The 21,555-nt window shown below is 51.2% G+C and overlaps 1 protein-coding gene across 5 annotated transcripts in view; it reads left to right on the top strand.

The window, feature by feature from the left end:
* apba1a (amyloid beta (A4) precursor protein-binding, family A, member 1a) overlaps window positions 1-21,555 on the top strand; it is a 39,983-nt gene that overhangs the window by 14,879 nt on the left and 3,549 nt on the right. For 2 of the 5 annotated variants that reach the window (XM_076997998.1, XM_076997999.1), the window contains 11 exons: window positions 7,037-8,640; window positions 12,450-12,548; window positions 12,773-12,812; window positions 13,104-13,249; window positions 15,794-15,826; window positions 16,961-17,050; window positions 17,236-17,421; window positions 18,908-19,087; window positions 19,673-19,885; window positions 20,120-20,239; window positions 21,393-21,533. In XM_076997998.1, coding sequence (XP_076854113.1) covers window positions 7,102-8,640; window positions 12,450-12,548; window positions 12,773-12,812; window positions 13,104-13,249; window positions 15,794-15,826; window positions 16,961-17,050; window positions 17,236-17,421; window positions 18,908-19,087; window positions 19,673-19,885; window positions 20,120-20,239; window positions 21,393-21,533 — 2,787 coding nt within the window. In that variant the 5' untranslated portion in view covers window positions 7,037-7,101. The remainder of the gene's footprint in view (window positions 1-7,036; window positions 8,641-12,449; window positions 12,549-12,772; window positions 12,813-13,103; window positions 13,250-15,793; window positions 15,827-16,960; window positions 17,051-17,235; window positions 17,422-18,907; window positions 19,088-19,672; window positions 19,886-20,119; window positions 20,240-21,392; window positions 21,534-21,555) is intronic. The other 3 variants (XM_076998000.1, XM_076998002.1, XM_076998001.1) reach the window with 3 other exon arrangements.

Raw genomic sequence — 21,555 nt, 5'->3', positions numbered from 1 at the left:
TAGGGCACGGGGTAGAGTAGATGGGATACGGGGCACAGGGTAGTATAGATAGGGCACGGGGTAGAGTAGATAGGGCATGGGGCACGGGGGTAGAGTAGATAGGTTAAGGGGTAGTGTAGATGGGGCAGGGGGTAGAGTAGATGGGGTACGGGTAGAGTAGATGGGGTACAGGGCACGGGGTAAAGTAGATAGGGCACAGGGTAGAGTAGATAGGACAAGGGTTATGGGGTATGGGGTAAAGTAGGTAGTGCACAGGGTAAGGGGTAGAGTAGATATGGTACAGGGTAGAGTAGATATGGTACAGGGTAGAGTAGATATGGTACAGGGTAGAGTAGATATGGTACAGGGTAGAGTAGATGGGGTACGGGGTAGAGTAGATGGGGTACGGAGTAGTGTAGATGGGGTACGGGGTAAAGTAAGTAGGGCACAGGGTAGATTAGATAGGGCAGGGGGTATGGGGTAATGTAGATAGGGTACAGGGTAGAGTAGATAGGGTACAGGGTAGTGTAGATGGGGTACGGAGTAGTGTAGTTGGGGCACGGGGTAGAGTATGTTGGGCACGGGGTAGAGTATGTTGGGCACGGGGTAGAGTATGTTGGGCACGGGGTAGGGTAGATGGGGCACGGGGTAGGGTAGATGGGGCACGGGGTAGGGTAGATGGGGCACGGGGTGGTGTAGATAGGGTATGGGGCACCCTTGATCGGGTATGGGTCATGGGCCACATACATGGCTTTATTAAGAGGTTATCTTCAGGTTCCCAGTGAAATGCACGGCAACGTCTTTCATTTTGAGGTTTAATAGACAGGCTTTGAAGGACATTTTATAGTAAGTGTTTAAATTTTTCATTTGACCTGCTATCATACAGCAAAGTATAATACCAATTTATCCGATCGGTTTATTCCTTAAGTGGACGAGTACATCTATAGCCACCGTTGGCCGTTTAAATCCGTCTTTGGTAATCCTGTTAGAGGCACGATTTAATCAAAGTCGCCTTGCTGCCACTGAGGGAGGGAGGGGGTGTGTGTGTGTGTGTGTGTGTGTGTGTGTGTGTGTGTGTGTGTGTGTGTGTGTGTGTGTGTGTGTGTGTGTGTGTGTGTGTGTGTGTGTGTGTGTGAGAGAGAGAGAGGGAGGGAGAGAGAGAGCTCCATTCATGTGTGTGCCTGCATGGATGGAGTGTTTACATGCCCGAGCATGAGTGTGTGTGCCGGTGATTACGGAGAGACAGTGATTCTGCCTAATCAGGTGGGAGTGGATAGTCTAACAGCGCTAGTGCTTATAAATACGGCGCAGCCGAGCGCATCCGGAGAATAGTGGTGTGTGCGACGCCCTTCCCCGCCGACTGAATCGCTCCGTTAACGTGCTACCAGCTAGCTTCTGGGTGTGTTTGTTCACTGCGGAGAGGGCGGCGTGGTGAGCCCGCCGGCACCGTGAGCTCACGTGCTACCGGAGGTTCGGCAACATGCAAACACAATCAGGGTTGCTCTGGGTTCAAAACAAATCGACAACACTACAGAGAGTATTTACCTACATAAAGTATACATGGCATACAATATTTGTTATTGCTGTTGTGTGGAGGATGTTCAGGAGTTATCTACAGCTCTGTGTTAAAGCGGCTGGGTTCAGGCCATTGTACCGAGCAAAGGCTCGTGATCGTGAACACTGGCAAACAGTCAGCATGCATCACCAATCCGGTGCTCTTTGTATCTTATCTCAGCACAGGAGAATGTTGTTATAGCAGTCACTGCTATTTTAGGTCGTTAATGGCATGGGAGTGTGTGATTGCGTTTTGATGACATCCCAGATTTGATTGGACAGGCAGCTTATTTCGGAAACACACGCACACACACACACACACACACACACTCTTTCTCTCTGGGTTCCTCTCTCTGCAGTGGGGCTGCAGAGACTAATGAATCATAGATTGTGTGGAGCCTAGCAGGTGCCATGCCTCCTTATTTATGGTCTGCTTTGACCTCACGAACCCTGCTCATCTCCTGGTCTTACAGAGTGAGCTAAATCCACCCAGCTCTGTGTGTGTGTGTGTGTGTGTGTGTGTGTCCACTTCCCACTAGCAAGCGTAGGATTGAGGAAATCGATTTGAGAAAACAGACCCTGCTCTTGCGTTGTTGAAGCTCCCTGACATTGAGTGACACTGACTCCGCCTTCCACAGAGCGGCCCAGGCCACACGTGAGACACGTCTTCCCGCGTGAGACATGTCCACGTGAGACACGTCTTCCCGCGTGTGACGCCAGCGTCCGCGCCGTCGTCTCCCCTCGTTCTAGTGCAGGAGGTGCACACGCGGTGATGACTCACACATCACACCCGGGCCGGTGCAGCTGGCCGCTTACACGACGGCTTGTGGAAGAGAGAGAGAGAGGAAGATGAAGGGAGGGGAGGGAGGGTAGATGAGGGGAGGGAGGGAGGGTAGATGAGGGGAGGGAGGGTAGATGAGGGGAGGGAGGGGAGGGTAGATGAGGGGAGGGAGGGGAGGGTAGATGAGGGTAGATGAGGGGAGGGAGGGAGGGTAGATGAGGGGAGGGAGGGAGGGTAGATGAGGGTAGATGAGGGGAGGGAGGGAGGGTAGATGAGGGGAGGAAGGGTAGATGAGGGTAGATGAGGGGAGGAAGGGTAGATGAGGGTAGATGAGGGGAGGGGGGGTAGATGAGGGGAGGGAGGGAGGGTAGATGAGGGTAGATGAGGGGAGGGAGGGAGGGTAGATGAGGGGAGGGAGGGAGGGTAGATGAGGGTAGATGAGGGGAGGGAGGGAGGGAGGGTAGATGAGGGTGGGAGGGTAGATGAGGGGAGGGAAGTTAGATGAGGGGAGGGAGGAAGGGTAGATGAGGGTAGATGAGGGGAGGGAGGGTAGATGAGGGGAGGGAGGGAGGGTAGATGAGGGGAGGGAGGGTAGTTGGAGGGAGGGAGGGAGGGTAGATGAGGGGAGGGAGGGTAGTTGGAGGGAGGGAGGGTAGATGAGGGTAGATGAGGGGAGGGAGGGTAGATGAGGGGAGATGAGGGGAGGGAGGGAGGGTAGATGAGGGGAGGGAGGGAGGGTAGATGAGGGGAGGGAGGGAGGGTAGATGAGGGGAGATGAGGGGAGGGAGGGTAGTTGGAGGGAGGGAGGGTAGATGAGGGTAGATGAGGGGAGGGAGGGTAGATGAGGGGAGATGAGGGGAGGGAGGGAGGGTAGATGAGGGGAGGGAGGTTAGATGAGGGTAGATGAGGGGGGAGGGGGGGAGGGAGGGAGGGTAGATGAGGGGGGGGGGGAGGGGAGGTAGGGTAGATGACGGGAGGGAGGGAGGGAGGGAGGGAGGGAGGGTAGATGAGGGGAGGGAGGGTAGATGAGGGGAGGGAAGTTAGATGAGGGGAGGGAGGAAGGGTAGATGAGGGTAGATGAGGGGAGGGAGGGTAGATGAGGGGAGGGAGGGAGGGTAGATGAGGGGAGGGAGGGTAGTTGGAGGGAGGGAGGGAGGGTAGATGAGGGGAGGGAGGGTAGTTGGAGGGAGGGAGGGTAGATGAGGGTAGATGAGGGGAGGGAGGGTAGATGAGGGGAGATGAGGGGAGGGAGGGAGGGTAGATGAGGGGAGGGAGGGAGGGTAGATGAGGGGAGGGAGGGAGGGTAGATGAGGGGAGATGAGGGGAGGGAGGGTAGTTGGAGGGAGGGAGGGTAGATGAGGGTAGATGAGGGGAGGGAGGGTAGATGAGGGGAGATGAGGGGAGGGAGGGAGGGTAGATGAGGGGAGGGAGGTTAGATGAGGGTAGATGAGGGGGGAGGGGGGGAGGGAGGGAGGGTAGATGAGGGGGGGGGGGAGGGGAGGTAGGGTAGATGACGGGAGGGAGGGAGGGAGGGAGGGAGGGAGGGAGGGTAGATGAGGGGAGGGAGGGTAGATGAGGGTAGATGAGGGAGGGGAGGGAGGGTAAATGACGGGAGGGAGGGAGGGTAGATGAGGGGAGGGAGGGAGGGAGGGTAGATGAGGGGAGGGAGGGTAGATGAGGGGAGGGGAGGGTAGATGAGGGTATATGAGGGGAGGGGAGGGTAGATGAGGGTATATGAGGGGAGGGGAGGGTAGATGAGGGTATATGAGGGGAGGGGAGGGTAGATGAGGGTAGATGAGGGGAGGGAGGGTAGATGAGGGTATATGAGGGGAGGGAGGGTAGATGAGGGGAGGGAGGGTATATGAGGGGAGGGAGGGAGGGTATATGAGGGGAGGGGAGGGTAGATGAGGGTATATGAGGGGAGGGAGGGTATATGAGGGGAGGGGAGGGTAGATGAGGGTATATGAGGGGAGGGGAGGGTAGATGAGGGGAGGGGAGGGTAGATCCTGCAGAGACACTCCAGTCCCTCAGGGCTTTTTTTTTTGTTACGGGTTTGTCAGCTTTTCCTGGTTAGTGGGGCCTTAATCAGTGACCTTCATCTGATCAAGGTGAGCTGTTACTGCTGCACCTAAAATGTAGGACTACAACAGCCCTTCCCCTCCACCTTCTCCTGCTCCCCCCTCTATCTCTCTCCCTCAACCTCTTCCCCCTCTCTCCCTCCCTCTCTCCCTCAACCTCTTCCCCCTCTCCCTCCCTCCCTCTCTCTCCATCCCCCTCCACACCCACCCACCCCCTCGTAGATCAGAGAGGAGCTTCGGCGGTGCTCGGTGTGTCTTTACTGAGTGTGTAGGATTATTTCACAAAGCCTCCCACTGCATTTCCACAGTGTTTACACCTTTCTTGCTGTCTGTGACACTAATCAGTACAATGTCCACGGCTTTTTATGTTGATTCAGTGCAGAAAATATGTGGAATTTGTGCTCCGTGTCCTGTTAGAACGGGAAGGGAGGTCATGCTGTGGTAGAATTAACTGGACCCGTACAGGCCAAACGCTTCACTGATTCCACCTCAGCTAGCTACCGCCGTTCTGGACACGAAGTCGTCGCTTACTGTAACGGCCTGATTATTGGAGCTCGCCCTGCATGACACAGTACTGCATGCCCCGAGTATATGGGGCAGCAGGGGGTGTGGTCTGAAAGATAGGGGGCGTTGTCTTAAGGGCAGGAGGTGTGGTCTAAACCACGTCATGTGATTTGGACGTATCGGCTATATATTCACTCCTGGGTCGCATTTTGTTCTGTTTGTTAAACCAATGCTATTTTCCTTGCGCATGTACACGTACACCTTGCCCTGTACCCCGTTCTCCTCAGTGCGGGGTTCGCGGGACCGGGCCCGCCCCTAGAGAGGACGGGCTGCGCGGGACGGTTGCTATGGTGAGGACGGGCTGCGCGGGACGGTTGCTATGGTGAGGAGGGGATGAGCGGCGAGTTTCTGCAGTCGTGCTTCCGTGGTTTTCCACGTAGCTGCCGCTAGCAGTTCACCGGAGGGAGCGTTATCACCGTGGCAACTGGAGCTCTTCATACGTGTGTGTGTGTGTGTGTGTATGTGTGTATGTGTGTGTGTGTGTGTGTGTTTGCACATATTTGAGCATGTTGGGCAGTTTGCTTTTGTAAGTATGCCAAAGGAGCTGGTGTTGGCCCCAGGATGTACAAAAACCTTTATCCGACTACTAGAAGAAATGCTGCAGTGTACAGTGGTGATGTTGGCGGCCGGTCGAATCCTCCTGCGGCCGGTCGAATCCTCTCGCTGCCGGTCGAATCCTCCCCTGCCGATCGCCCTGTTGATGTCTGCTTAGTGATTCACTCTTTTGTACGGTCATTCTCGGTTGACCGTTGCTGAATATCAGTATTGCCACACATGCCTAACTTGACCATAATCTGCTGGGGGGGACACCACTGCTGGGGGACACGGCTAGTACGTGGGGGACACACCTCCTGCGTTGTTATCTGTGTGGTCTAAACATCAGACTGTAGGAAGTATTAATTGAAGCAGTTCAGAGTCTCTACTTCTCTGTGTTCAACAGATGCAACCGAGGCTCAAACAGCTGCCTGCGTTTCCTGCTTATTTTCCATGCGTTATTTCTCTGGGTTTGTGGGTATTTTTAGGGATGTGTATTTTTGTGAGCTCATTGTATAATGGCTGTACGTAGCTGGACTTCCGAAGTCTTGTTCACTAGGTGGACTACGTGGTAGTGGAGGTCTGGTTCTGTCTGGTTCTGTGTTCATCTAAGCTGCTCTCTCCTCCGCCGTAGCTGGAATTTAACTGGCTAATGGACGCTTGCATCAAATATGGCAAAGCCAGGCAGACAGAAATGCTGTCATTTAAATGTGCTAATTTACATGGCTGCCTTATCTCTGGCATGTCTGTCTGTTTATGAAGCGTAACTCTGTTATGATCAGCCTCACTGAGGGGACATGATGATGATGATGATGATGGTTACTTCCCCGGTTCATGGAACAATCTCCTTCTCTCAATATTTGTGCATGTTCCTGACTGAATTGAAATGCCTATGTGACCATAAGGGTCCGTTGATTTTTAGTTCGGTTCTGTCAGTCCAGACCAAACAAGAAATGTATACACCGTTTCATTTTGTTCTGGATTGCTTAGTGTTCACACACACATATATAATATAATAAATATAATCAAATCAAAATAAATTTAAATAAAAGTCAACAGGCTTGGTGTTCTTATCAAGATCGTGTACAGCTGGTGGTATTTTTACCATTTGGAAACACAGTGTGTGGTGATAAAATGTATAAAGTCAAAGCAGTGGTAGAATTTGCTTCACAAACTAAAGAAGGTACACTACAAAGACGAGCTTTGCGTTGCCTGGATCGAACTCTTCTGACATTACATCCTGTCAGGCTTTCGTTCATATTTTGTTCATATTTCAATGAACCGCACCAGAATTTGTTGGATGAAGGACTGAGGCCCACCTACTCGGCCTGTTTTATTGGGTCCACACCCGAGTTCGTAAGGAATTCCACACTCACTCTGGTGAACCACACTAACCACAGTCTGAACACACTACGAACTGTTTAGTCTATATATTTACATTTACAGATAGTGTGATGTAACAATTTACGTTGTTCATTTTTATAATGGAGGTGTTGGAATGATGGTGTGGCTGGTGATATGGAGGTTTCTTCTGCTGTGTTTGCAGGCATTGCAGTGGTGCCCATCCTGGGGTGATGGTGCTGTGTGTGTAGACACCGTGCTGTTCCAGCCATGAGCCACCAGGAGGCGCCACCGGGCCAGGAGCTGATCGAGGCGGCCGAGGCCGACCTGGACCGGCGGTTGCTCGACAGCCAGCAGCTTCCTTCCCACCGCAGACGCCATGACAACTCGGGCCGTTCTCGCAACCACCACAACGGGCACGCCGGAGACGGTCAGCAGCGGTACCGCAGACACGAGGGCTCGGAAGGGAGCGGACGCCCACGCGCCTCCCGCAGGAGTCCTGAAGAGGGCGGCGTGGAGCAGCAGCCCATCCCACGCCCCGCGGTGACACGCTACCGGCGACAGGGCGATACGGAGGCGCGGCTCAGGGCTCAGCAACAGAGACAGAGGCAGAGGGAGCGGCAGCAGAGGGAGGCGGAGCAGCAGAGGGAGGCGGAGCAGCAGAGGGAGGCGGAGCAGCAGAGGGAGGCGGAGCAGAGGGCAGAGCAGCCTCCTCAGCCACCGCCACAGGAGCCCGAGGAGGCCGAAGAGGACGAGGAAGGAGGCAGCGCTCTGGCCCGCTCGGCCAGCACCGAGAGCGGCTTCCACAACCACACGGATCGGGCCGAGGGCGACGCGGCCATGGCCCTGGAGGCGGAGCCCGAGGACGAGGCCACGTACGGGCTCCCGCTGCGGCCCGAAGCCGAAGAGTACACGGAGAGCGCGGAGTCGCAGCAGCACGTGGGCCCGGCCGACCAGGCCCAGGACCCGCCCCTGCCCCCGCCCCTCCCCCGCGACCCCCTGCCCAACGTGGAGCGGCCGGCCAGGCGTGACGCCGAGGCGCTCAACCCCAGCTACGCCAACTACGTTTACGCCCAGCCGCCGTACCGCGGCCCGGGACCCGAGGGCCAGCCCCGGGCTGAGGACCAGCCCTATTCCGAACCTTACGGCGACTACGCCGTGCAGGAGCACGTGTACGAGGAGATCCCCGACACCGGCGGGCAGACGGAGGGCCGGACGCCGCAGCAGCAACAGAGGCGTAGCGACTTCCGCCTGTTCGAGCGCGACTCGTACCGACAGCAGGAGGCGGTGGGCTCGCGGCTGCACCACTACGACGAGCGCTCGGACGGCGAGTCGGACAGCCCCGAGAAGGAGGCGGAGTTTGCGCCGTACCCACGGGCCGACAGCTGCGACCAGGAGGAGGACATCGACCAGATCGTGGCGGAGGTGAAGGAGAGCCTGAGCTCACACAGCCTGGAGCTGCAGGCCGCCGGCCTGGACGGGGAGCAGGACGGGGACGAGTGGCCCGAGTCTGAGCACCACGACCGGGCCCGGGCCGACGAGGGCCAGGACCTGGAGGGTAAAGCGGGGAAAGGGGAGGAGCTTCCCGCGAACAGCCCCTCCGAGGAGACGGCGTCGGCCAGGAACACCCGACAGAAGAGGGACGCCATCTCTCTGGCCATCAAGGACATCAAGGAGGCCATCGAGGAGGTGAAGACCAGGACGGTGCGTTCTCCCTACACTCCTGATGAGCCAAAAGAGCCCATCTGGGTGATGAGGCAGGACCTGAGCCCCACAGTGGAGTCCCTGCAGCCGTCACTAGGGGGCGATGTGAGTACTCCCATGAGCAGCACGCTCTTCATTCTCGGCTTTGTTTTGTGTTGTTTTCATTATATAATTTGAAACATTTTAAAAGGTTCCATATTCACTGAACAGTGAATATTTTACTAGAAGATATATATATGTCAGCTGAATGGTACCAATGAGTTGTGTTTGAACTGCATCTTGTATGTTTATTTGGAAATGGTTCATTCTTAGACTGACACTAGTGCTTGAGACTGACACTAGTGCTTTGTGTGCGTGTGTGCGTGCGTATGTTTGCTCACGTGCATTTGTCATTTCACTCTGCACTAGATTTGAAACAGTAACAGCCAGGTTAAACTCTGGACTGTCTAACCAAATATACATTTCAAAAACGTTCTGGACTTTCCTGATGATGCAGCTTCAGTGACATCAGAAGGATGCGTTCAGCGCACCGCCGTGGCCTCTCGGACACAACCAAAGACCTTAAAATGGTTGTTCTCAATAACCGTGATCTAAACCAGATTGGATCAAACAAAGGACTTGTCTTGGCCAAAGAGTACATGTTCCTCCTGACTGGCCCAGTCTTAATAACCCAACCTTAACGAGCACACGTCTCACTTTGTGAAGCTGTGACTGAAAGCAAGAGAGTTAAAATGGCAGCAGAGACGCACTAGGAAGGCATCCGACGCCTGATGTCTGAGTCACAAACACCCTGCAGGCATCGACTGCAAAGGGTCAGCAAATAAGTACCAAACATGGCAATTTTGTTTACGACTCTCTTACAATTTCTGTTAACAGGTACATTTACGTGCATCTCAATGATTATAATAACTTGTACGTATAAACAAAAGCCTATGATCTCTAAATGGACCAGTCACTCTTGATGTGACACTGTCAAACTAAAACCCATGTTCTGCCCTTCATAGATATTGTGTCATTTCCTATTCAGTGTGCGTATAGACGTCTCACTGTCCGTGTTCCATACGTCTTCTGCATTTACTGAAAGAACGGGGCGTGGTGTGAGGAGTCCTCTCTCCCTGGACCTGTGTTTATCAGCCTCTCGTGCTCGGGCGTCTCTCTGCTGGGTGACTGTTCCTGCCGTGGCCGGCCGCTGCCCGGGAAGGATGAGAGGCTGGTGGCGGTGGACGAGCTCCCCACCCCGGGGCTCATCTGTATTCCGCGATTGCGAGGCATGACCAGCACGTGCAAATAAAGCACATCTCTTTCACCTCGGCCACGCCGGGGCTCGAGAAGAGCTCAGAGAGAGGAAGACGGAGAGAGAGACAGACGGAGAGACAGACAACAGGAGGGCAGGAGTTCCTCTAGCAAAGGCCTCGTCTAGAACTGTTGCTCTCACACCAGTACTTCAGATCGTGATCATCCTCTTCTCCCTCTCCATCTTTCTTTAGGACTTCTGAAGTCTCACTTTTCTCACACTCCAGCTCATACAAACATTGCGCTTTTCACTAATTGAATGAAGTGCTGTCATTCAGCTGCCCTCAAGGCTGGTCCTCCTCCGATGGTATCAGATAGCATTCTGGGTAGCCAAGACAATTGATATGTTTCTTTCTGACCAACCCCTCCCATACCCTCCACACAATCATACAGGCTTCGGCTGTGTAGTGCATTTACTGAAACTGCCCTTGTGTTATTCCAGTGACACTAGCACCTTCTCGTATGTGCAGAGATAGCCGACCAGTGCCAGGCCGACCTGGAGGGCGGGACCTTTTTTTTTTTTTTTTTTGGTCACATTCAACTTTTTTTGTCGTGCCACCAAGCATCACGACGTGTCTTTCGAGCGTTTTTCTCGCGCTCAAAAAAGCCTTTCGGCTGCACGCCGTCACGCCGCCAGGCTGAAAAGTCTGGAGGAGCTCTCGTGACGTGTCTGCCAGTCACCCGAAGTTCCTCTGAGCTTAGATCACCGCTCGCCGACACCACGCTCCCCTCCACGCTCCCCTCCACGCTCACCTCCACACTCCCCTCCACCGCGCTCCCCTCCACGCTCCCCTCCACCGCGCTCCCCTCCACCACGCTCCCCTCCACACTCCCCTCCACCACGCTCCCCTCCACACTCCCCTCCACCACGCTCCCCTCCACACTCCCCTCCACCACGCTCCCCTCCACGCTCACCTCCACACTCCCCTCCACCGCGCTCCCCTCCACGCTCCCCTCCACCGCGCTCCCCTCCACCACGCTCCCCTCCACACTCCCCTCCACCACGCTCCCCTCCACACTCCCCTCCACCACGCTCCCCTCCACACTCCCCTCCACCACGCTCCCCTCCACCACGCTCCCCTCCACACTCCCCTCCACCACGCTCCCCTCCACACTCCCCTCCACCACGCTCCCCTCCACACTCCCCTCCACCACGCTCCCCTCCACGCTCACCTCCACACTCCCCTCCACCGCGCTCCCCTCCACGCTCCCCACCACGCTCACGGCGGGCCTTTCCTTCTTTCTTCTGCCGTATCATTTATTTAGCGCTGGCGAGAGACAAAGAATGAGGCTGTGTGTAAATAATTCAGAGAGACTCAACGCTGGAGGAAGGAAAAACCAGTTTTCTTCTACAGGTCCCCATCACTGTTAAATCTGGGTTAAAGTGTTGCCTGTTTATACTATGACTGCATTCCATAGAGCAAGAATCATTCAGGTGGTCCTTGTTTCTTGGTAAAACATGCTCAAATACAAATGAGCTGGTCTACGGGAACTTGTAGTGAACGTCATCTTTTAACTAATAAGGATTCACACTTCCCTCCTGACCACAAACTCTTTGCGTGCTGTGTGTGTGTGTGAGGTAGCAGGCAGCTCCGTTGACTCCCGCACATTGCGGTGGGAACGCAGGTTCTGGTCTCTGGCAGCAGGAGAGGGTGTGAGCGCGCCCTGTGTGGTTGGACTGTAATCGGAGCCGTGTGCTCTTTCGTCTCACGCTGTGCCGAGTCCTGATCGGTGTCAGGGTCACAGTGGAGCAACCGTCACTTGGTTCAGACAGACCCGGGTTTGGCCAAGCGTCACCAACTCCTCTCGACCTCTTTCAAGACCGACTTTTTGCTCCGGTTTTCACGTTCTTGCGCTCTTCCTCCGATATGGAGAACTTCTGGATAGACCAGGACGACAACGGCCAGGAGGACGAGGTTAGGAAGAAAGTTGCTGTCGTCACAGGGGGCCGCTTCTGTACGGTGTTGACGCTTCTGTCTTTCTCCAGTCGTGTTCCTGAATCTCATTTTCATGTCTGAATGATTTAAATTGATGACGTGTGTTGGAAAAAGAATTGCTCAGAAAGCTCTAGAAACATCCTTCTTTGTAATTAAATGCAAACATATAATGTATTAAATACAATCATGGATTGTATTTTGGTTTGAATCTACGCAGCACCGTAATATCGCAGTCAGTGCTCTCCAGATGGAGATGGTTCATGCTGCTGTTGTCTCTGACTGTTCAACCATCGTCTTGTCGATGGGTGCACCTCGGGGGTTGTTTTAGCTGCTGTATGGTATTTTTCGTGCCAGTCTGACTCAAAGTGCCAGCTGTCAGGTACGAGTCTGCCGGCTGGTGCACGTCCGTGTCTGGTGCTCAACTCTCCTGATCCACACTGGTTCCTCTTCTATCCCATCTTCAGTCTTCCATCTTCTATTCCAACAGGGTGGAACTTGGTTTGCTATTCCTGTTTTTCAGTAACGTGTTCTCTCCAGAGATATCTGGAGTCTAGTTTTGTTCTGTGAACTAGTATCATTCCAATAATTGTTTAAAAAATTGCTGTTTCATTACATGTCCAGCTCATTTTTCTCCAGTCTGCTTTCATTGTGACATACTCATTGTGTAAATTTTTTTTTTTCCAGTCCCCAGGTTCAGACACCGCCTCTCCACAGGGGGCGGAGTCTTCCAGTAGCCACCCTTTGCTGGATGACAGCCTTGAATCATCACCCGCCAACAAAGAGGTAGGAGGTCCTCACCAACACCTGGGACACGGCTCCCGCCAAGGGGGGGTGCTGGAAGGGGCTGTTGACAATAATTACATGAATAGTGCAGATATAAATATATCTACATGTGGTGGTTTTTCATTTTCAGCTCTTTTGGTCATTAATAGTTATTACTAACCCAGCTGTTATCTTTATATCACATTTTCGGTATGACTGTGTTTTGTTTTTCTTAATCATGACAGACAAGAAGAAGCATAGCCTCATTCCCAACATATGTGGAAGGTGAGTTTTAACCAATCATAGCATCATTCTCAACATATGTGGAAGGTGAGTTTTAACCAATCATAACCTCATTCCCAACATATGTGGAAGGTGAGTTTTAACCAATCATAGCCTCATTCCCAACATTCGTGGAAGGTGAATTTTAACCAATCGTTTGCTTTGATAAACCATTTCTAGACTCTCTCAGGGCATCGTTGTGTGGCATTACACACATCACATCAGTCCCCGGTGTGTGTGGTTGTGGTTCCTGTTTTTATGGAAGTTCAGGAGCCTGTCTGTCGTGTTCCACAGTTCCTGGCCCTTGTGACCCGGAGGACCTCATTGATGGCATCATCTTCGCTGCCAACTACCTGGGATCCACGCAGCTGCTGTCGGACAAGACGCCTTCAAAGAACGTCCGCATGATGCAGGCCCAGGAGGCCGTGAGCCGGATCAAGGTGAGCACAGAGAGCTCCTGGCCCGCCTCTGTGGCCCCTGTGCTGGGGCCCCTGTGGCCCCTGGCTCTCCCCTGACTGCGGTGAATCTCAGCTCAGTTCCTTCCCCACTTTTCTCTGCAAAACACCACAGCAGTGTTCAGGATAAGCAGGCGTGCTCACAGGAACCCAGAGTGACGTTTTGGGGGCTAAGACAGGGAACTGATGGGGGATAGTGGTGTGTGCGTATCGGTCCAACTCGATGTAGACGTACTCCAGGGTGTTGAGAACGCCTCAGAGAGCAGCAAGCAGGTGGCGTCTTCTGAAACAGAAACACAGAATCTTAATCAATAACTCACTCGGATAGTCGGCATATCTTGGGGAATATACACTCTTATTGCCACCGTATTTTATACTCTGCATTTTAGAAAGAACATTCATTTTGAAATGCTCTTGTCCAATGGCCTATTTCAAGAAATGTGAGATGTGGAACCTTTTTAAATGGCCGTGCTTAATGGCCTCATTAATAACACATAGATCCTGTATAGACATTTATAAATCTTATTTCTACAAGTACTGGGATAATATTGCTTGTGGTTGTCATCTTTTTAAGCGTTCCTGAAAACAAATGACACAAAAAACAAGTTATATGTCCAAATAATATAAATGCTTATAGAGAGAATACATTTAGGAAAAGAGACTCCTAAAGTCTTACTATTTTCAGTTATTTTGGATACTTGTGGTTATTCTTACTTGTAAGGACGTTGTCCTTGTTTATACTTGTATATGGCAGAATATACTCTGTAGAATGGTGGTGAATTTCCTCAGCGTATCTTGATCTGAGAAGTCCACGCTCGTTTTTCCCGTTTCGTTCTTCTTCAGTGTACGGCAGCCAATCCCCCCCATGCAGCCGCACGACGTTTTTTTATGGGGAGGGGGTTGGTGGGGTTTTTTTTCTCTATAATCTCCACCTTAAAAACTGCAGAGAGGCCAGCACTGTTGGGGTCTCCTCTGCCGCTGTCATCCGAGCGCCTCGGGCCGGAGTGGAGTGCGTTAATGAGGCACACTTGGTTATGAAGTGTTGTCGGGCTAACTGATGGAGTGGCGGCTACTGCTGGTTCTGTGGGCAGGGCACAACTAGGCAGTGTTGACGAGAAAGGGATCCTTTGTCACGACCTGCTGTGCCTTGTAGGCCAATTTTTGTGCAACAGCGACAGAATCTTTCAAATAACTACAAAGATAAAAAACTCACTCCAATAAACAAAACGTCAATGAAATCAACAACAAACATTTTTCCGTAGTGGCTCTTTATAGCCCTGAATGGACACCGTGTCATCAACCCCTGACCTTTGTCGATTCGACCTGATGGCAGACATAACGAGCAGAATATGGTGTTACTTTAACGAAAGCCTAATGGGCAAACGGAAATAAAACAGCAGGCCCTCCTTAACAGGCTTAGACTTGTTCCTAACGTCATGTGTGGTGATGAATAACAGACACCTTTTGCCCCCCTGAGCTCAGGCGCCACCTGCAGGCCATTAGATGGATCTTGTGTGAGCATCACCACTGTAGTTCTGACCTCTTTTTCACCCAAGGTGACATGTTCCAGTTATAACTGGGTTACGCAGTCATCGTTCCGATTTGATTTATGTGTTCAACACTTCCATGAACCGTGAACATCAACGATTCCGTTAAGGGACTGGGGTTAATGTTTGTGTGCGTGTATGTGTGTTTTGATTAAAAGTGAAAGTCACGCGTGTGTGATGCTGCATCTTAGCACGAGTCCTGTGTCGTAGCCGTGCTGTCGGCCTTCGTTCGGTCTCCTGCCTTACCAGAAATGCTTTCCAGTCCTCTGGTGTTACGTGAACAAGAGTGCACGTATCCACCCATCAATTATTCACATGCATTGAGCCAACCTGCCATAGCTCGCGCCCTACACAATGATCTGTTGACATCTTTGAGAAGGAGCGAGTTCTGGACGGAGCGCGTGCGAAACGTAGCCGGTGACACGCGAGCCGCCCGGTCCCACTTCCATGACATATCTGGTCTATTTTTACCGCGGCGAGTACAAATTGACGCTCGGTCTAATTCTCAACACTGTGTTCCTCGGCACTCTGTGCGGACTCCGTCTTATTTTACACTCAGCTTTGTAATGTAACGCCTGCCGAACACTTAGAACAAAGGCGAGTAGGCCCCCTGGTGGGGGGAAAGGGTCACGGTTTTAAAGAAGAAATGACTTGTGCCACTGATCGACCCTGAGGGCGAACATATGATGGATGTCTCTAGTCGGGCCAGTGCTGGAATTAAACTTGGCTGAGTGACCTAAATCATCTGTAATCCCACTCAGAATGATGTCCACGCCCATATTTATCGAGGGCTGTAGTTGTGAGCCAGGTGCTGGTGATTTGTCTGTGGCAGGAGGCCTAACGTAGCTCCAGCCGGCGTGTGGGGTGTGGCAGGAGGCCTAACGTAGCTCCAGCCGGCGTGTGGGGTGTGGGGGTTTGAGTCTGTAGGGCCACACACTACTCTAACCATGTCTCCTGTCTCTGTTTGTTCCATGCTAAGCAGACGGCCCAGAAATTAGCCAAAAACAGGAAGAAGGTGCAGTAAATCCTCATTGGTTTGGTGTTTTGCTTTTTTTTTTCTTCCTTTCTTTCCTCCTGTATGTTGACACTCGTGTGTTCTTAGTTCCCGTCTTTCTCTTGTTTGCTGTTTTTCTGAATCCAGCAACAAGTCGTAAACCTGTCAGATGTTTGTCTGCGATGTCTGTTTACCATCTCCCCCACCCCCCCTTTCATGTCAGATATAAATCCAGTCTTTCCACAAAAAATCCAATGATAAGACACTAGATAAGTTCAAGATAGGAGAAGCTGGATGCAGAAAATACACGTTTCTACTACGCTCTTTTCTTTCCGGAGTCTTCCGTTCTGAGGTGATGTGGCGTGTTTTGTGAGTGTGTTGTTGAGGACGTGCCTCCGTCCATGGACGTAGTTTTGATTTCATAAGTGGGGGGGACACAACCTGGGGTGGCGAACTGTTGAGCGGGGGGGGGGGGGGGGGGGGGGGGGTTGAATGAAAATTGTTGAGCGCTGTGAACAAAAATTGTTGAGCGGGGGGGGGGGGGGGCTCGGAGCTGCATGATCCTAGTGCTAGATTTGTCGCTATTTGGATATTGTTTTTTTAACCGTTAAAAAGTGGGGGGGACATGACTTCGTCACTACTTAAATATTTGGTTTTAACTGTAAAAACTGGGGGGGACCAAAACCGGCTTTTGAAAAAGTGGGGGGGACATCAAGGTGTCCCCCCCCCATCCCCCCCCAAAACTACGTCCGTGCCTCCGTCACTCCTATCTGCTCGACCATTCGGCAGACGGCTTTGTCAAACCTTTCGTTCTTTTGCCCTTCTCTCCCGTCCCTCTCACCCACTAAACCACCCCGAGGCTAAACTAACCACCACACTCTCGCAATGCAAGCTGGGAAACGACCGCCAGAGCTGCCACTGAACGAGCACCGTCTCCACACCTCCTCTGACGCCACTCAGCCCAGTGCTGGAGAGAAGCCCTCGTCTTCTCAAAGCTCCTTCGACGCGCCTCGGGAGGCTCCGCCCCCCGTCCTACCCCTTCCCATCACTCTTTGCTTCTCTCTCGGAATGGCCGGTGTTAACCTAGCTTGAGACTAACACGCCAGCCTTCGCCGAGACTGCCACTTATGGGGTGTGTTGTCTTCTCTGTGTCAGCAGGCCCCCGAGGACGAGGCCCAACCCATGACTGAGGTGGATCTCTTCATTTCCACTCAGAGAATCAAAGTGCTGAATGCTGACTCCCAGGTAAACTGTCCACTATGGCATCACCACCATTTCCACAATATGGGCTGCTGTTGTTGTTGTTGTTGTTCAACCATGTTAATGAATATCTGCTCATTGGGTGAAGACTCCAGTTGAAGATGTTCCAGAGTGCACATGGAGCCTGCTGTAGTTCACCACTAATCCTCCTCTTCTCCTCCACTGTGCAGGAGACCATGATGGACCATCCTCTGAGGACCATCTCCTACATCGCAGACATCGGGAACATCGTGGTGCTGATGGCCCGGAGAAGAATGCCCCGGTCCGACTCCCAGGAGAACCTGGAGGCCTCCGACCCGGCCCAGGACGAGAAGCGGCAGTACAAGATGATCTGTCACGTGTTCGAGTCTGAAGATGTATGTTCCTAGTGAACCGTCAGTATGTCCTTTACCTGTGCTGCTCCTGGAAAACTCTGTGTGTGTATGTCTAGATATACAAATAATTAACATAAACTCTTTTTTTTTTTTTTGGCCCACCTCCACCCCCCCATCTTTGGAGGACAACTTTGTTTTTATGTACAGATTTAAATGGCAATTATAACAATTCTGTATAATATATAGTATAGTGATAACAATATATAGTGATAACAATATGCAAAGTGATAATTATTGGGGTTAGGTGGACCAAGAAAAGAGGGGGAGAGAAATAATACTCTGTGTGTGTGTATGTCTAGATATACAAATAATTAACATAAACTCTAAATGCATATTATCTCAGTTAGGCTTATTAAGATTATTGTCTAATTCTGAATCAAAAGAGCAATTTTTATCTGGTTGTGGCATTGAATAATCGAAAGTTATTTAAATTTTCCACGGGACCCTTGTATGACTGGAATCGCAGTGAACTCTAATGACCTTTATCCAGATGGCTGTCATACATTCTCCTGTGTGTGGGATCGATCTAGTCTGTCCTGATCCATCATCTGATGTGCCGCAGAGCAAGACCCATTGTTCATTATGTAAACATGGGTGTGGTTGACTGAGCAGTACGTGTAGCTCTTTATCGTCCGTCTTAGGGTGTGTTTTTAATGAACCTTCTTCTGTTAAAAAGGGAACCAGCTATAACTGTCCACATGCTTTTAAGAGGAGTCTCCCTCTGTCTCCCCGCCTGCTTCTCTTTAGCACTGACGAGACCTCTGTCTCCTCTGTTCACACCACAGCTCCTCAGACTCCATCTGTGTGACATTGAATTATGGGTAGTGCATTCAAGGTTCAACTCTGGTGTTTTTATAAGGCAGATAAGACAGAGAAACCAAAAACAGAACTGACATAAAATTCCAAAAATGATAAAATAAAAAAACAGATGTATGCAGGTGACAAATTCTTTTGGAGAATCACACAATCCTTGTAGCAAGTTGTCTCTAGTTTATTTTAAACAGTGAAGATTATGGCACGTATATGACAAACTTCGACCTTCACCATAAATAGAAACACACAAATCTAGAGGACCACAGAACCAGCGACAACCTGTCTGTACTGGCACCAAGTTGGGATGTGAGCAGACTGTGGTTAATTTTGGGGCCCATTTAGGGGGATCTGAGTTTGTCATGTACACATGCAAATGAAACCGTGACTCAGCAGTCTGTCACTGCCCAAGATGCTTAAACTACCATTAAAGACGTTATTTTCCAGGCATAAATGTCAAACTTTATTCTGATTTTGTCATCGGAATGACTTCATATCGTGTGGTTTATTGACTATTGTTTTGTACCTCTATATATATTAAAGTCACAAGTTCAGTGTTAAGAGCAACTGCTGTATTCCAGCTGACAGTGCCGTTTGGACTGACTCCAGCTCCTCTGTGGGACGGTGTGTTTACAGTCGCTTCCTCTCTCGCCCTCAGGCACAGCTCATAGCTCAGTCCATCGGCCAGGCCTTCAGTGTGGCTTATCAGGAGTTCCTGCGTGCCAACGGCATCAACCCCGAGGACCTGAGTCAGAAGGAGTACAGCGACCTCCTCAACACGCAGGACATGTACAACGACGACCTCGTGCACTTCTCCAAGTCCGAGAACTGCAAAGATGTGAGCGCAACGATGTGTGGTGTGGGGAAACTGGGGCACTGTCGACAACATTCAACATGTGTGTGTGTGTGTGTGTGTGTGTGTGTGTGTGTGTGTGTGTGTGTGTGTATATATATATGTGTGTGTGTGTGTGTGTGTGTGTGTGTGTGTGTGTGTGTGTGTGTGTGTGTGTGTGTGTGTGTGTGTGTATATATATATGTGTGTGTGTGTGTGTGTGTGTGTGTGTGTGTGTGTATATATATATGTGTGTGTGTGTGTGTGTGTGTGTGTGTGTGTGTGTGTGTGTGTGTGTGTGTGTATATATATATGTGTGTGTGTGTGTGTGTGTGTGTGTGTGTGTGTGTGTGTGTGTGTGTGTGTGTGTGTGTGTTTGTGTGTGTGTGTGTGTGTATATATATATGTGTGTGTGTGTGTGTGTTTGTGTGTGTGTGTGTGTGTATATATATATGTGTGTGTGTGTGTGTGTTTGTGTGTGTGTGTGTGTGTATATATATATGTGTGTGTGTGTGTGTGTATATATGTGTGTGTGTGTGTGTGTGTGTGTGTGTGTGTGTGTGTGTGTGTGTGTGTGTGTGTGCTGCACAGGTTTACATAGAGAAACAGAAGGGGGAGATCCTTGGAGTGGTGATTGTAGAGTCTGGCTGGGGCTCCATCCTCCCCACAGTCATCATCGCTAACATGATGCATGCTGGGCCTGCGGAAAAATCCGGAAGGCTGAACATCGGAGACCAGATCATGTCTATTAATGGGACCAGTCTGGTGGGACTACCTCTCTCCACCTGCCAGAGTATCATCAAGGTGCGCGTGTCCTGTGATTGACCGGGCCAGATGATTGGTTGATTGGTTAATTGGTCTGTTTCAGGGATGCTAGAGCTGTGATTTGATTGGATGTGTGCAGCTGGGCTGGCGACATTGACGTGCTGCACACGTACCAGTGTGTTTTGTGCTTTCGCTGATTTGAGACTGCAGTGATGCACTGATTTGAAACAGTGGCTTCAGCTCTCATCACTGGATGTGTTCTTTCCTCTCAAGGGACTGAAGAACCAGTCCAGGATCAAACTGAACATCGTCCGCTGCCCCCCGGTCACCACTGTCCTCATCAGACGACCAGACCTCAGATACCAGCTTGGCTTCAGCGTGCAGAACGGCATTGTGGGTATCTGCTGATTCATGAAACTACACCATGCAAATCGTGAAAACATTGAATTCCTATTCATAAAGTCACCACGGTGATAATTTGTATGCCGGTGTCAGCTTAGTTGCGGCAAACTCACCTGTGTCCAAGGTGAAAGCCAATCAGAATCGATATTTAGATGAGGCCATGCATTTTAAAGACCCATGCCAAGAAACTGATGATTGATTATCCCCATTTGTAACACATTTGTGACTTTCACCAGGATGAGAAGTAAATAGTTGCACTGAGTTGATGACTTTAGGACTCTTATTTTGGTGGTGGGCGGAGGGGATTTTCCCCCAGTTTTTCTTCCTGTTAGCCATAGCCAAAACCAACAGGTAATTCTCCCCTGTCGCACGAGGCAAAGCGGCAGTCACATGCTTCACATCACGTGCTGTCACGAGGCTCATGCAGCCAGTCACCACATGTTTTCAAACTGCTGCACATGCGAGATCAGGCACAGCGTAACACACTTGGAGAGTAGCGCTCTCAGGCCCCTTCTGACGCACGAGCTCATAGGTGCTCGTGCTGGCCAGTGCCACTGGGACCGTGGAAACTGTTTTGCTCTCTCAGGCTCCCAGCCACAGACGCCACAGGCTGTGACAACTTCAGGGACCAAACTCACAAACTCCTTCTTCAAAATCTCTCCTCAGTCTGCATATTTCTGTAGTTCCTTCCTCCAACACCAACATTTGCGTTGCCTGTGGCAAAACGTCACGGCCAAGTCAAGTTCCTCTTGTGCTTCTGCTGTTGTAGGTGCAGAAATGCAACTGTGCGTTTTAAATACATTTGTCAATCAGCTAAATGGGTCGATGTGAGGAATATTGTTGAGTTACAGATCGTCGAGTCCACATTACCTTCTCACCAGGACAGTTATGGTTGGTTCAGGTGTAGTTGTGGTTAAATAAGGCTAAAATGCAACATGTCAAATATTCTGCAAATGCTAAAACGTGCCAACATTACACATATATGAAGGAGGAGTCATGTTACCATGGCGCTATTTGTTGTTAACTTCATGTTTAATCTGGCATTGTTTTGTGAATTTGGCCCAGAGAGTTTGATTTGAAGCAATCTTTTCTAAATGCCACAAATACCACAGTTATATAAATACCACATCATTCTTTCTGCTAGATTTGCAGCCTCATGAGAGGCGGGATAGCAGAAAGGGGCGGAGTCCGTGTTGGTCACCGCATCATCGAGATTAACAGCCAGAGTGTGGTGGCCACGCCCCACGAGAAGATTGTACACATTCTGTCCAGCGCTGTTGGCGAGGTAAGACAGATTAAGACGCAAC

The sequence above is a fragment of the Brachyhypopomus gauderio genome, chromosome 3, assembly GCF_052324685.1.
Source record: "Brachyhypopomus gauderio isolate BG-103 chromosome 3, BGAUD_0.2, whole genome shotgun sequence".
In the NCBI taxonomy this organism is placed as follows: domain Eukaryota; kingdom Metazoa; phylum Chordata; class Actinopteri; order Gymnotiformes; family Hypopomidae; genus Brachyhypopomus; species Brachyhypopomus gauderio.
Note: the sequence above shows the minus strand (reverse complement) of the source record. Positions and strands in the feature narration are given on the sequence as shown.